Genomic DNA, 13,356 nt, shown 5'->3' with positions numbered 1-13,356 from the left:
TGAAAAATGAGACAAAAAAAAAAAAAAGAAAGAAAAGCATAAGAAATACATTAAAGTTTAGTTAAAATACAGTTGCAACGTCCAGCGTTTATAAAAAAATACGGGCTATTGACTTTTACACGCCAAGGCTTAAATTATTACATGTTTAGAAATAAAAGCTACTTTTCATGTTATAAAAAATGTATATTTTGCAATTTAAAATGTTCATTGCCGACTATAAACGTTACGTTTTTCACGATGTTTATAGGCCTACTAGCTTATCTTATCTACACTTAAAGTACTAACGGTATTTTTTTATTTGAGCAAATATATTGTGTTTTAATTATTATTTTATTGATATAAAATATAAAAAAAATGTAAACACGGGGTTTACGACACTGCCTTCCCTGTCAATTTTTTTTTTATTTTTACGTTTGATTAGCTCAAGTGTTGTTTCAGCACGAATAGGATATAATTTCGATCGAAAATACACCAGCATAATATATAGTAGACACGGCAGGTCATTTCCCGCGGTGGAAAAATGGGTTGGAGGGGGGGGGGGGGGTAGCCACAAATGGATGTAATTTTGCCTGGCTGGTTCATACGTACAACTCGTTCGTAAGGACAAATTTTGGAGAACTGTTGTGAGTGTACGTAGAATCGAGTTTTCACTGTACTTGATAATTCAACGATATCCTCCTTTTACTTCTATGGGCACCATTCTGATTTAAACTTCAGAATGATATGGAATTCATAACTATTGAACAAGAAAATTATATTCGTATTGATCCAACATAAACATGTCCACTGATATCAGAAATAATCTCTTCAGCAATGGTTTATCACAAGTTTAAGTCACCTAGAACTAAATACAGTGAAACCTTGATTCTACGTACACTCACGGTTCTCCAAAATTTGTCCTTACGACCGAGTTGTACGTACGACCCAGCGAGGCCAAATTACGTCCATTTGTGGCCACCCCCTCCTCTAACCAATTTTTCCCACCGCTGCCGCGGGAAATGAATTGCCATTGCCGTTGCCGTGTCCTGCTGCCTTCAGTGTCGTAAGCCCCGTGTTTACAGTTTTTATGTTTTATATCAATAAAATAATAATTAACACACAATATATTTGCTCAAATAAAAAAATACCATGGGTACTTTAAATGTAGATAAGATTAGCTAGTAAGCCTAAAAACATTGTGAAATGCAATAGCAAAAATATATATATAGCTAATAAAAATACAAGTAACCAGCATGTGGCAAATGCCGTCAGTACAGCGCCTCGTGGTAGCGCTACGAAGCAGCCTTCCTCTGCAGACATAGCACAAGTTCAGCACATAGCGCCACAGTCAGCTGCTGACGCTGATGGCTTTGTTGAAGTGCGCGGCCGCGCGAGGAAGCCACCTGGAGAATCTGGGTCAGCAACTTCCAAGCATGGTGTCACCAAGAAACAAGTACAACTCGGCGTCAGAAACAACGTGCACCTTAAAACAGTATCCAAACCTGTCAGGCCCTGCACTAAATCAATTTTTGTTTCACGTTTTGCGCCAGATGTCCAAGAGAATGACATTGTTTCATATATCAACACAGAACTTAAAGTGACGAGTTTAAAGGTAGTCAAACTAAAAACTAGGGATGGGTCGATTCGATTCTCCGATTCCTCGATACCACCGATTATTAAAAAATTTGGGTACTCAGTATCGGGTACTAAAAAAGGGCAAGGTAGGTTAGGAATCGGTGAAGTTAAGAAAATACAGTAGTAATATATTTTCGTCTGAACTTTACTTACTTATTTTAATATATCTTACCTGCCGTATGCGCATAAAATTCCTAATAATGCTCATTATTATTAAATATTAATTTTATACGAATAAAAATAAATAAAAACAATGTTACCGGGCATGTTTAACCTTTAATTAAAACTCCACGATCGAAGAACATTATTCCTCACTCATGTATTAGACGTAAATAAATTGTAAAAAGGGTTATTAATTTTATTTGCAGTTAAGAAAAGTCCATTGCTTTTTGTGAAGAAAGTGACGGTTATGAAACGAGATCACATCACGTGTCGTCACCATTTTAGTTGTGAGCCATTCAAGGATGATGGCCTCCACAAAATCTCTGGTGGCCATAAAATATAAAGTCAAGTCGAAACGTATCGATTCGTTGCGTACGGGACAAATTGTATAATGAAAGCAACAATCGATAATAAAGAATTCTCTGGCCATACCGCCAACAGAGGCTCGTGTTTATTTCTTGCAAAGGAAAACCGTAATAATTACTAGAAAAACACTTGAAAATAGTTTAGGCAAAACAATATTTGTGCCAAATAAATAGCATAAATACGAAACGATTCACAGTAACCTCAATAGCACAACGGTGAATTGTAATTCACCGTCGTGCTATTGAGGTTACTGTGAATTGTTTCGCATTTATGCTATTTATTTGGCACAAATATTGTTTTGCTAAAACTATTTTCAAGTGTTTTGCTAGTTTGTTAGTAAAAAAATGTTCGCCGACTGTCGTTTCAAATTACAATGCGAATGGTCTGATATTGTATCAACATGTCTAAAGTTTGGGAACATTTTCGCATCAATAGTGAAAATGACAAATATGCAATTTGTAATCATGGTAGTGCGCAAATTTCACGGAGCGGTACTTATAAATCTACAACCAATTTAATGAAGCATTTGAAATCCCGGCACACATTACTACCAGAAAAAATAAGTCTTTGAAGAAAAACAAACTTTTGTTTACAGCACTGTCACCAACTAAGTCAAAAGGTACCACAGAAAAAAATAGTGCTACCTTTGAACCCATTTTGAACAAAGATGTTATGTTATCAGCGTTATCGCCTGTTAAATAACCCTGTCTAAATGTTGAACTTCTTTGTGCACAGCCTAGTACTTACTAACAAACAAACTTTATGTGAAGATGCTTCTTCACTGGTAATTAAAAAAACAAAAAAAAACAACCCTCAACATTTCATCCTAAGTTTATAATTATCCTTTATACATGTTATTATCATTATGTAATGCATTCAATTCTTAAGTAGTTTTAATTATGTGACCAGAATTACCAGGAATCGAAAACTGGAATGACTCGGAATCGAGAATCGAAATTTAGGAATCGGTACTGGTATCGGAATCGATAAAAATGTGTACTCAACCCATCCCTACTAAAAACCCGTTATGATAGTTACTCTTCATTTTATATTGCAGTTGCTGAAACAGACTATGATCGTATTTTCAATACAGTTTTTTGGCCTTCTGGATGTTTAATAGCCCCTTTCTATGGACGTCTAAAAAATGAACAACTCTTCACGTCAAGTAATAACCCTGACAAGCAAAGTGATAATGTGACTCCCTTCAGCTCTTCTCAAAGTGACAACCCTGAGCCATCTGGAAGACAAAATACTCCTGAAGAATCCTACTGGATTAATTAGTGCGGCGGCCGGAGGCGCAGAAAAAACAGTCTAGGTAATAAATAAGTTGATAAGTGATACCTAGCATTTGTACTATCAGAATGTTAGAGTGTTAAGAACTAAATCTACTGAATTTTATGAAAATGTCTTAGCTTCCAATTTCTCAATTATCTGTTTAACGGAAACTTGGTTAAATGAAAATTCAATTAACTCTCATTATTTCAATGATAACTTTCAAATTTTCCGCAAGGATCGTAATTATGATACAACTACAATGAAACGTGGGGGAGGAGCATTAATAGCAGTTGACAAATGTAGTTTCTCAAATGTTTTGTATAAAACGGAGTTTAATATACCTGAAGTTGATGCAGTTTGGGTAGAAATTGATAATGGACATAACACAAAGTTTTTAGTAGGCAATATTTATATTACCCCCTATTTCTCTGTTAAAGACTTTAAAAATTATTTTTCTTTTTTGGAAGCCAATCTTAGTAGATATCCTTACCCTATTATTCTCACTGGTGACTTTAACGTGCCAGGGACTGACTGGAAGTACAGCCATACACAAAATGTACGTCATTACTACAACAAAATTAAAGGACAGTTTCTACTTGAAATAATCAACACGCTTGGCTTAGAACAACATAATAATACTTTATCATTTTATAGTATGCTTGATCTTGTATTCTCTAACATGAATGTTATTAGTATTGATAAACATCCCGACCCGTTTGTCAATGAAGATAACTCTCATCCTGCTCTAGACATTGTCATTAAAACTTATTCCAATAAAGATAATTCTAATAACCCTAATTATCAATCCAGCTTCAGGAACTACAGTAAAGGTGATTACCTTTCTCTCTATGAGATTTTACTAAAATTAAATTGGGATTGTATTTATCATATGGACAATGTAAATGATATGGTTGAATATTTAACAAATAATATGGTAAATGCATTGGAACATTGTATTCCTCTCTCAACAAAATTTCAATCTAAATACCCAAATTGGTTTTCGAAACAACTTATTTATCTTTTGAAACGCAAAGAACACTCATTTAGGCAGTACAAAAAAACAAATAATGAAATTCAGTACCATAAATTTTCAGACTTAAGACGACTAGTGAAAATAAAAATTAAATCAGATAAAAACAAATGGATTGAAAATATAAATAACAAAATAAAATCATCCCCATCTAAATTCTGGAACTATGTTAAAATTATGAAGGAAGGTTACAAACAGTCTCTTGAAGTTATCGAAAATAACGTACTATTAAGTGATCCAGCTGCTGTTGCCAATTCCTTTGGTAAACATTTTGCTGAAGTTTATGATCAGCCACGTGATGTGCAGTTCCAACCACAAACGCATAAGTATGAAACTAACTTAATGCCACCTATCATTACAATCAGCCGCGTTCTTTGGGCTATTAAATGTCTAAAATCAACCAAATCAGCAGGAGTAGATGGTATTCCCAACTTTATTATTAAAGGCTGCAAGGAGATATTAGCACCTATATTAGCTCACATTTTCAATAAAAGTCTGAGTTCTGGAATCTATCCAAAATTATGGAAACAAGCTATTGTTGTCCCAGTATTAAAAAAAGGTGATAGACAATTAGTTACTAATTATAGACCGATATCACTTTTATGTGGCTTTTCTAAAGTTTTTGAAAAAATTATACATAAACATATTTATTTTCATACTTCCCATTTAATAGCGGATAGTCAACACGGTTTTGTACCTGGTAAAACTACGATCACAAATTTATTTGCGTTTGTTAATTATACGTACGGCGAAATTTTATCCCGCAAACAAGTGGATGCTATATATTTCGATTTAAGTAAAGCATTTGATACATGCAAGCACTCTCTAATTGTAGATAAATTAACTAGTTTTGGTTTGAATGCCTCCTACACTAATTGGTTCTGTAACTATCTAAATGAAAGATCCTTTGCTGTTCGTATTTGTAGCACTTTATCTTCATCTTTTAATGCACCGTCTGGTGTTCCTCAGGGTGGAACCTTATCACCTTACTTATTTGTAATTTTTATAAACGACATAGTTAATGTTATTCAGCATTCGAGAGCTTTGCTCTATGCGGATGATCTAAAAATATATAGTACCATTAGAACACCAAGTGATTGTTTATTGTTGCAAGAAGATATAAATAATGTAACTAAGTGGTGTCAAACTAACGGAATGAAATTAAATCTTAAGAAGATTAAAATAATATCATATTCTAGGAAAACATATACAGAAAATTTTAACTATGTAATAAACAACAACATGATACAGAGAACTTATTGTATGCATGATCTAGGTATTCTCTTAGATTCAAAATTTTACTTTCATCACCACGTGGATAATTTAACTGCAAGTGCAAACAAAATAATTGGGCTTATAAAATATTTAACTTATTTGGCTAGCTCTCTTGATTCTGTAATTAGTCTTTATTTTACCGTAGTAAGATCGAGATTAGAGTATGGCTCTGTCATCTGGAACTCTATAACTACCACTGACTCAAATAGACTTGAAAATATACAAAAGAAATTGTTCAGATACATTTATAACAAACATTTAATAGATGATAATTCAGAGAATTTTAACTACGATCTAATCCTTGAAACCCTGAACACGCATACACTGCAGTTTAGAAGGAAAGTTTCTGATACTGTTTTTGTAATAAATTGTTTTATAAATGTTTACCACAGCACTGAAATATTAAACAAAATTGGTCTTCGAGTTCCTTCATTCAATCATAGAACAATGCGACCCTTTCGAACGTATCACATAAAAAATGAGCTATCAAAACGGTGTACTGATAATTGTAATGATATGTTGAAAGATTTAGACCCATTCCAAAGGGCAAAATTCTCTATGAAAGATATTTTGAATTCTTAATTTTCTTGCAGTTAAGATAACTTCTGATGTAAATAATGTTTTATTGTTATATCATTGATAAGAATTAATTTAAATTTGACAAATTTAGCTACTTTATCTTATAAGTGTCCTTTGTCATGTGTTTATGTTTGTGTTGTCCCATTTTTATTGTTGTGTTTATCATTGTGTTTTGTGTATGTTATTGTTGTTTCTTTATGTAATATTTGTTAAGTGCCTACCTGTTAAAGGCTTTGACTGTTGGTAGGCACTCAAATAATAATAATAAATAAAATAAAAATAAATAAAAAACGTAACGTTTATAGTCGGCAATGAATATTTTAAAACGCAAAATATACATACTTTATAACATGAAAAGTTGCTTTTATTTCTAAACTTATAATTTAAGCCTAGACATGTAGAAGTCCGCGTAATTATAGTAGGAGACAATCTAAAATGCACGAGGGAAAAACGTAAACTCACGAATGTATAAACGTAACGGGAATATTACGTGGCTGCTTAAGTTCTGATACTGTATTTGTGTCACAACTTCGCCGAAATACTGGTACGAGACATAAACTTAACAAGATAAAATAAGCGGAGGCAACTGTTTTATACGTATTTTATAATTTCGGAAGTATTGTACAGTTGACGCATATTTTTAAACTAACCATTTATTTCTGGGGATCGTAAATTAATTATTGGTATCAAGACATCAAGATGAACGTAAACTTGAACATAACACGGCAGCGAGAAAACTGGTGCGTATACCAATAAACTGGTATTAGAACTGTACAAAATTGGTACACGGGAGGTGGAGCTTATATTTTTTTCTGCTAAGCTCGCTTCTATTGGCTGGCTGCTGATGGAAGGGCACGAGTCTGGGCGGAGCGTAGAGTGAGTTATACTGCGCATGCGCAGCTCAGCGAACAAAGAGAGCCAGCCGGCGGCCATGCCGCGCCGTAACAGCAGCTGACCGAGTACAATGACCTTTCTCCGCTTACGGCGCGCTATTGACGGTAAATTTAAATCAATTTGCGGCCTTTTTTTTTTTTTTTAACTTTTTACTGTGACGCAATGTGTATGTAGCCCGTATTTGTTATAAACGCTGCAGGTTGCAACTGTATTTTAATAAACTTTAACGTATTTGTTACACTTTTCATATATATATTTTTTTATTTTTTGCCTCATTTTTCACGGATTCTGAAAATCTGTACGTACGACCAAGGTGTACGTACAAACTGGGGGCCGTATGAGCGAGGTTTTACTGTATCAGTACAATATTCCGAAAGCAAATTAATCCAACTGTTACAGATCAGTTATGCAAAATTGTGTTGCCTTTATATTTAGCCAATGGAAATTTACATTACCATTTTACAGTCGCATATCCAAAATAAAAAATAATGTTTCAATAATGGTTTAACAGTTTAAGTTAACCCTTCTTTCAGTTATACCATAACTGTGCTCAGTTGTATTGGAGCTAGACCTCTGGATTATCTTACATATAATCACTGACTTAATGATTTCTTAACGCTTTAGGCTATATCGTTTTCATTGCTCTTTGCTAACCTGTAACTCCTAGCATCGCTGCAGAGTCCGTGGCGCAAAGGTACCGTGTTTATCGTACAATGATCGCACGCGCGTAATGGTCGCAACCATATTTTAGGCTGTAAAAATTAGGATTATAAAACTTCGCGCGTAAACGTCGCATGATGTTTTTGGTCCCGCTAGTAGATGCCGAGCGCTTTGTGTAGGTATCTTTTCCGTATAAAACGATGTATTTTAAAGTAGAAATCTAATATTTATTAGGTCATTACCACTTACTTAATGAATTAACGGCAAAATACGAAGTTGTTTGACATGTAAATTTTCTTATAAAGACGTTTTTAAAAGTTATTTCCTTTATCTGATCGTCTGCGTCGCCGCGGTGTAGGTATAATCTAAAATTTAATTTCGGTCATTACCACTTATTTATTTAATTAACAGAAATACTAAGTTGTTTGAAGTTTAAATTTTCTTATAACGACGTTTTTAAACATTTCCTTTATCTGATCGTCTGCGTTGCCGCAGCGTACCGCTTAAAAATGTAGCCAGCGCATCATTCATGTTTGGTTATGTTGCTTCCCGTATAGAGCGCGTGCACGTAGTCGAATATCGATATCTCGCCGAGTGCATAGAACGCGCGCTCTCTGTCAGGTGCCGAGTTAACTACATTTGATAGCCCGCATTCTTTCGTGGTAAGTGTGCACTACGACACGTTAGTTCACGTCAGATTCAAGTGGCTTGCGTTCGGGTTAGAGTTCTGGTTTTTTTATTTAAAGTTGAAGAAAGGTTTTTGTTTAAGGAATTATTAATATAGATTATTTGGCGTGCTCTTATATACTCCACCTTTTTTTAAAAAAACGTACTTTCCATGAACGGGTTTTGTTTTTATGAATAACTTTACCTAACAAAAAATATTTTCCCCGCAAATTCGTCGCACCCCTACTTTTCAAACTTGATTTTAGAATAAAATGTGCGACGATTATACGAGAAAATACACCCATATTTAGACACTCGATTTTGTTTGGTCACGTATTGTTAGTTTCCCCGAAGCAAGCAGAGAGCAGAGAGCACGGACCTGCTGGGATATGTCGTCGTCCTCCTGGGACCAGCAGTCGCCGGTCTCATCGGGGTCGGGGTTGCCGTACACGTTGAAGGAGGCGAGGGAGGGGGGCTCGGCCGGGCCCGTCGCGTCGCCCGCCGCCAGGTTCTCCTCCGACTTGGTGTGGCGCAGCGTGTTCATGGTCTTGGCCGGCACGGGCGACGTGTGGGTGTCGTCCACCTCCAGCACCTCCACGTACACCAGGTACGGCGCCTGCCGCACGCCACCGCACCCCGACGTACATACTGCGCTTTTACTAAAGATTAATTCGTGCCAGCCCACTGACATGCAGTGGCGTAGCCAGGATTTGTGTATGGGGGTGTGTGTGTGTGTGTGTGTGTGTGTGTGTGTGTGTGTGTGTGTGTGTGTGTGTGTTAAGAAGCATGCCCCCCCCCCCCCCCCCGTATTAAAGCAGGGGGGTCCGGTGGTCTTCCCCCGGGGAAAATTTGGATTTTAAGATGTAAAATAGTGCTATTTTGGCAGTTTTCGGTACTTAAAATTTCAATATTGTAATGGTAAAATTTTTTTTTATTATTTTTAATATGAATTTTGTTTGAGTGATGAATAAGAAATTAATTAAAGATTTGGTGCTAAGGGGGGGTGTGAAGACCTTAACACCCCCCACCCCCCACCCCCCCCTGGCTACGCCCCTGCCGACATGTAACTCGGCATACACCACTACTTGCCAGACACTCTCACGTCACAGTGCAGAGAAGGGAAGCAGACCTTGTCCTTGGAGTTGAGCACCACAGACACGTGAGGGGGGAAGCGCACGATGTGGTGCGGCAGGTGGCTGTGAATGGGCAGCCAGACGCGGGCCGGCAGGTTGAGGTTGAGCGTGGCCAGCTCCGCGAGCAGCCGCGTCGTCTTGGCCTCCTTGGTGGGGATGGTGCCCAGCAGCTTGCCCACGGAGATGAGGGCCTGCACCAGGTGCAGCTCGGGGGCCAGGCGCGGGGCCTGCAACCGCCCCGACTCGTCAACTGTGCCACCCTGCTTCATGACGGTTCCATGCAGTCTGTCTATCAGGGCCGGAGTTAGGGGAGGGCAACCGGGGCCTCCACAAACGGAGGGCCCCCACAATAGAGACTGCGGAAAAAAAATCTTTCAAATTCCGACAAGTAAACACCAGTAAACATCTTTTCCTTTGGTATTCTTTTTTCGCTGTTTTACCTTTACCTACAGTACTTTGTACATACACAATTATATTACTCTTAAATATTAACAGAAATATTCATTAACACTAAAATTTAATTTCATATAATTCTTGTCTCCGATTATATTTATGTATGTTTTTTTAAATACAAAGAGAATCTACTTGATTTCACAATAAATTATTTGTTGGAAAACTCGACTGAAAAAAATTGTTCATTTCATTTGGAAAATAATTTGGAGCCAGGGGGCCTCCGCTCCTCTGTTGCCCCGAGGCCTCCAGACCTCTAAATCCGGCCCTGCTGTCAATAACTATTACGTGTCTCGTGGTGGTAGATATGTCGTGACTAGTCATTTATACATTGTTCCAACTATCACATTGAACATTTTTTAATGTCATAAATCACATTGTCTATGAGTTTCTGTAAAGCTTCACGATCGCAGAAATTAGTTTTATTTTTTTACCCCCTACCGGTATGCGTGACAAAACAATTAAATAATAGTTTTGTTCACACTTCAAACTTGAGTACCTGATTGTGTTTTTTCTTGATTCTCAATAGTAGGTACTTCACCAATGGAACTGGTAATACAATACATCTTGCTCCTCCTTACTCCAAGAGCATGGTAGTCTTCATTTTTATAACTTCTCTGCACTTTTTCAGGGTTAGATTTAAATGTTTATCTATTGTTTATTGTATGTTAGTAATGCTACCCTGCTTTGCATGGATAGATAAGACTTTTTTTAAACCAAATTTTTACTTTTAAAAAAATGAATCTAAATAAATGGTAAATTTCAATAATTTTTTTTGTATTTGGCTATCAAATTCCAATTTATTTAACCCAGATATTCCAAGCTGTGCTTATAGAATGGTTGAGGATCTGCCATTTATTTTCACGGTATCCGTCCACAGCAGTTATGAACATGAAAGAAATTAAGGGGATCACTAATGAAAAAAGGGGACGAAAAAAATAATTTTCTTCATCATTATTATTCTAGATCGATTTGTGCACTGAAGGGTGCAACCACCATATTTCAATATTTCAGAGCACCGAAAGTGATTTAAATTTGAATGTGAAATTAGTACACTGTGTAGTCCACAGTGACTACAATACACAAGAAAAAATGTTTCAGGGGCTACAGGAGAATGTTTGTTTCTAAAACAGCTCCAAGTTTAATTCAACTGATTTAACCAACACTGTGTCAATATGATGTCAAAGATAATTACTATGGATGGACAGGTTGATTATTTGGTGCTTCGATCCCACCGATTATATTTGGAATTTGAACAGTTGATCTTAGGCTGTGGGGGATCGCACCATATAAGGAATCGTATAATATTTAGAATGGTAGGTAGTAAGAACTGTCAATAATTTGGATGTAAAATATATTCACATAAAATCACCGATTCTTGCCATAGTTGCCATATTTTCCAGCCAGTAAGCTCACAATGTTTACGCAACCCGCCTTGCACTAATCTACGAAAAATGAGGTTACATCACAACTATAATCACTTATATTTATCCATAACACCGTACTAACCAAGTTGTAATTCTGTACTAGCGATGAAACACTGTAATCCCACTTCAATATACCTAATAAATTTAATACAACATAACATAACTTTTATCTCCACCAATTAACAAGCAATTATGATGCCATGTTAAAGTAAATAATTCAAAACATTTTCATACATTAAAGCTATAATTTGTTTATTTTTCACACTTTTACTAAAATATTTTCCTCTTAATGGCTGATTTACACGCACCAGTGATGTGAGTGGCATGGCCGGACTGTGAAGTTAAAAATGTTCTTCTAGGAACTTGAAGGACTTAAGTTACCTCATCCAGCGTGTGTCTGAGCCAATGAAAACAGTGCTGTCGCCGTACTGTGACCACCAGATTGCTTGCAGACAATATTTCTTAGTTTCATAACTGTGCAACTGGTGGCTATTTATGAGTACAGTTGGTTTCATTTTTCATGAGGAACATGAATGATGAAAAACTTACTGAGTAAGTGTGCAAGTATCCCATGTGTTTTATGATCTGACAATACAAAATAAATGGACACAGATTTCAAGAAATGGAAATGGAAACAACTGTCAAGAAATACATTCTGTATTAACATGTTATTAATTATTATTACATTATGAATAACTACATCACATGAACTAACATCAGGTATAAATTTTTTTTTTTTTTTTTTTTTTTTTTGTTTTGTTTCTCACAGTATATTTCAAACTTATATCCAGACATCTGCTAGCCTAGGGACAAACCCAGCACCAGAACTGAAGTAATCAGAGAATATTTCTCTAGAAGAAATGAATTTGCCATTGCATTTCCCCTAGTTAATGTAAACTTTATAGTTTGTGACGGCTACCTTGGTGGCAAAGAGCCATGGTACCACATACTGAAGATTAATCAATTTTTTAAAATTTCATTTACTTGTGACATGACATGAACAGCCCGGAGGCATACACAAAACCACAAGTACTCATGCAGAGAAGGATCTTGTGCAGGTGGGCAACACATACAGTCATTTGGAGGTAGTTTTGCAGTCAGATATGGCTTACAGCTTTAATATTTATTAGGAATAAATATGCGCTTTTGCGAGAAACTTACATATCTGGCGTAATTATTGGTAACTTTAGGTCTTCCAGTTTTCAGGTTTTCATTTTGTACACCAATCCCTCGCATAGCACGTCTTCAATTAATGCGAATTCAGTTAGCACGATGTAAATTTTACTGCCCTAGTCTCGAATAGCACGTCTGTAAATTTCAGTTAGCACGAAATCGCCACAGGCTAAAAAAAATCTTGGAAACGACGCGACGTCAGGTATGGAATTCGAGGGGGGAAGAGTGGTTTGGAATGCGAGGGGAAAGAGATGCGCACGCAGATAAACAAACACCGGGCCGTACTGTTGATGCCCGGCCGCAGACAGGCCGTACCGTTGATGCCCGGCTGCAGACCAGGCCGTACCGAAACCAAAGTAGATGAAATTGGACACGTTTTTTTAAAAAAAAGCAAGATGATAGTGTTAATTTTACCCCAGAAAATATTTAACTAACTTTTATGTTTTGTATATGTACATATTGTACATACAGTACACTCCCTATTTAACGCGGTTGTCGGGGGACATAACTTTTACCCGCGTTGTTGCATTACCGCGATGTTTCGATGTGACCAAGGTCAAAAGGCATAAAACACCGCCTTTGTTCTAATAGGTCGGCAAGCACGCACAGTATAGACGGCCCGCCTTTGTGCGGACTTTGCATCCGCAGTTTC

At 36.6% G+C, this 13,356-nt stretch overlaps 1 protein-coding gene across 3 annotated transcripts in view; it reads right to left on the bottom strand.

Moving 5' to 3' along the window:
• LOC134542643 (phosphatidylinositol 4-kinase beta) overlaps positions 1-13,356 on the bottom strand; it is a 98,479-nt gene that overhangs the window by 44,095 nt on the left and 41,028 nt on the right. For all 3 annotated transcript variants that reach the window (XM_063387048.1, XM_063387049.1, XM_063387050.1), the window contains 2 exons: positions 9,651-9,881; positions 8,901-9,137 (listed from right to left, as the gene is read on the bottom strand). In XM_063387048.1, the coding sequence (XP_063243118.1) occupies positions 8,901-9,137; positions 9,651-9,881 (468 nt within the window). The remainder of the gene's footprint in view (positions 1-8,900; positions 9,138-9,650; positions 9,882-13,356) is intronic.

This window comes from Bacillus rossius (genome assembly GCF_032445375.1).
Source record: "Bacillus rossius redtenbacheri isolate Brsri chromosome 9 unlocalized genomic scaffold, Brsri_v3 Brsri_v3_scf9_1, whole genome shotgun sequence".
Taxonomy (NCBI): Eukaryota; Metazoa; Arthropoda; class Insecta; order Phasmatodea; family Bacillidae; genus Bacillus; species Bacillus rossius.
This window is presented reverse-complemented; position numbering and strand designations above follow the sequence as displayed.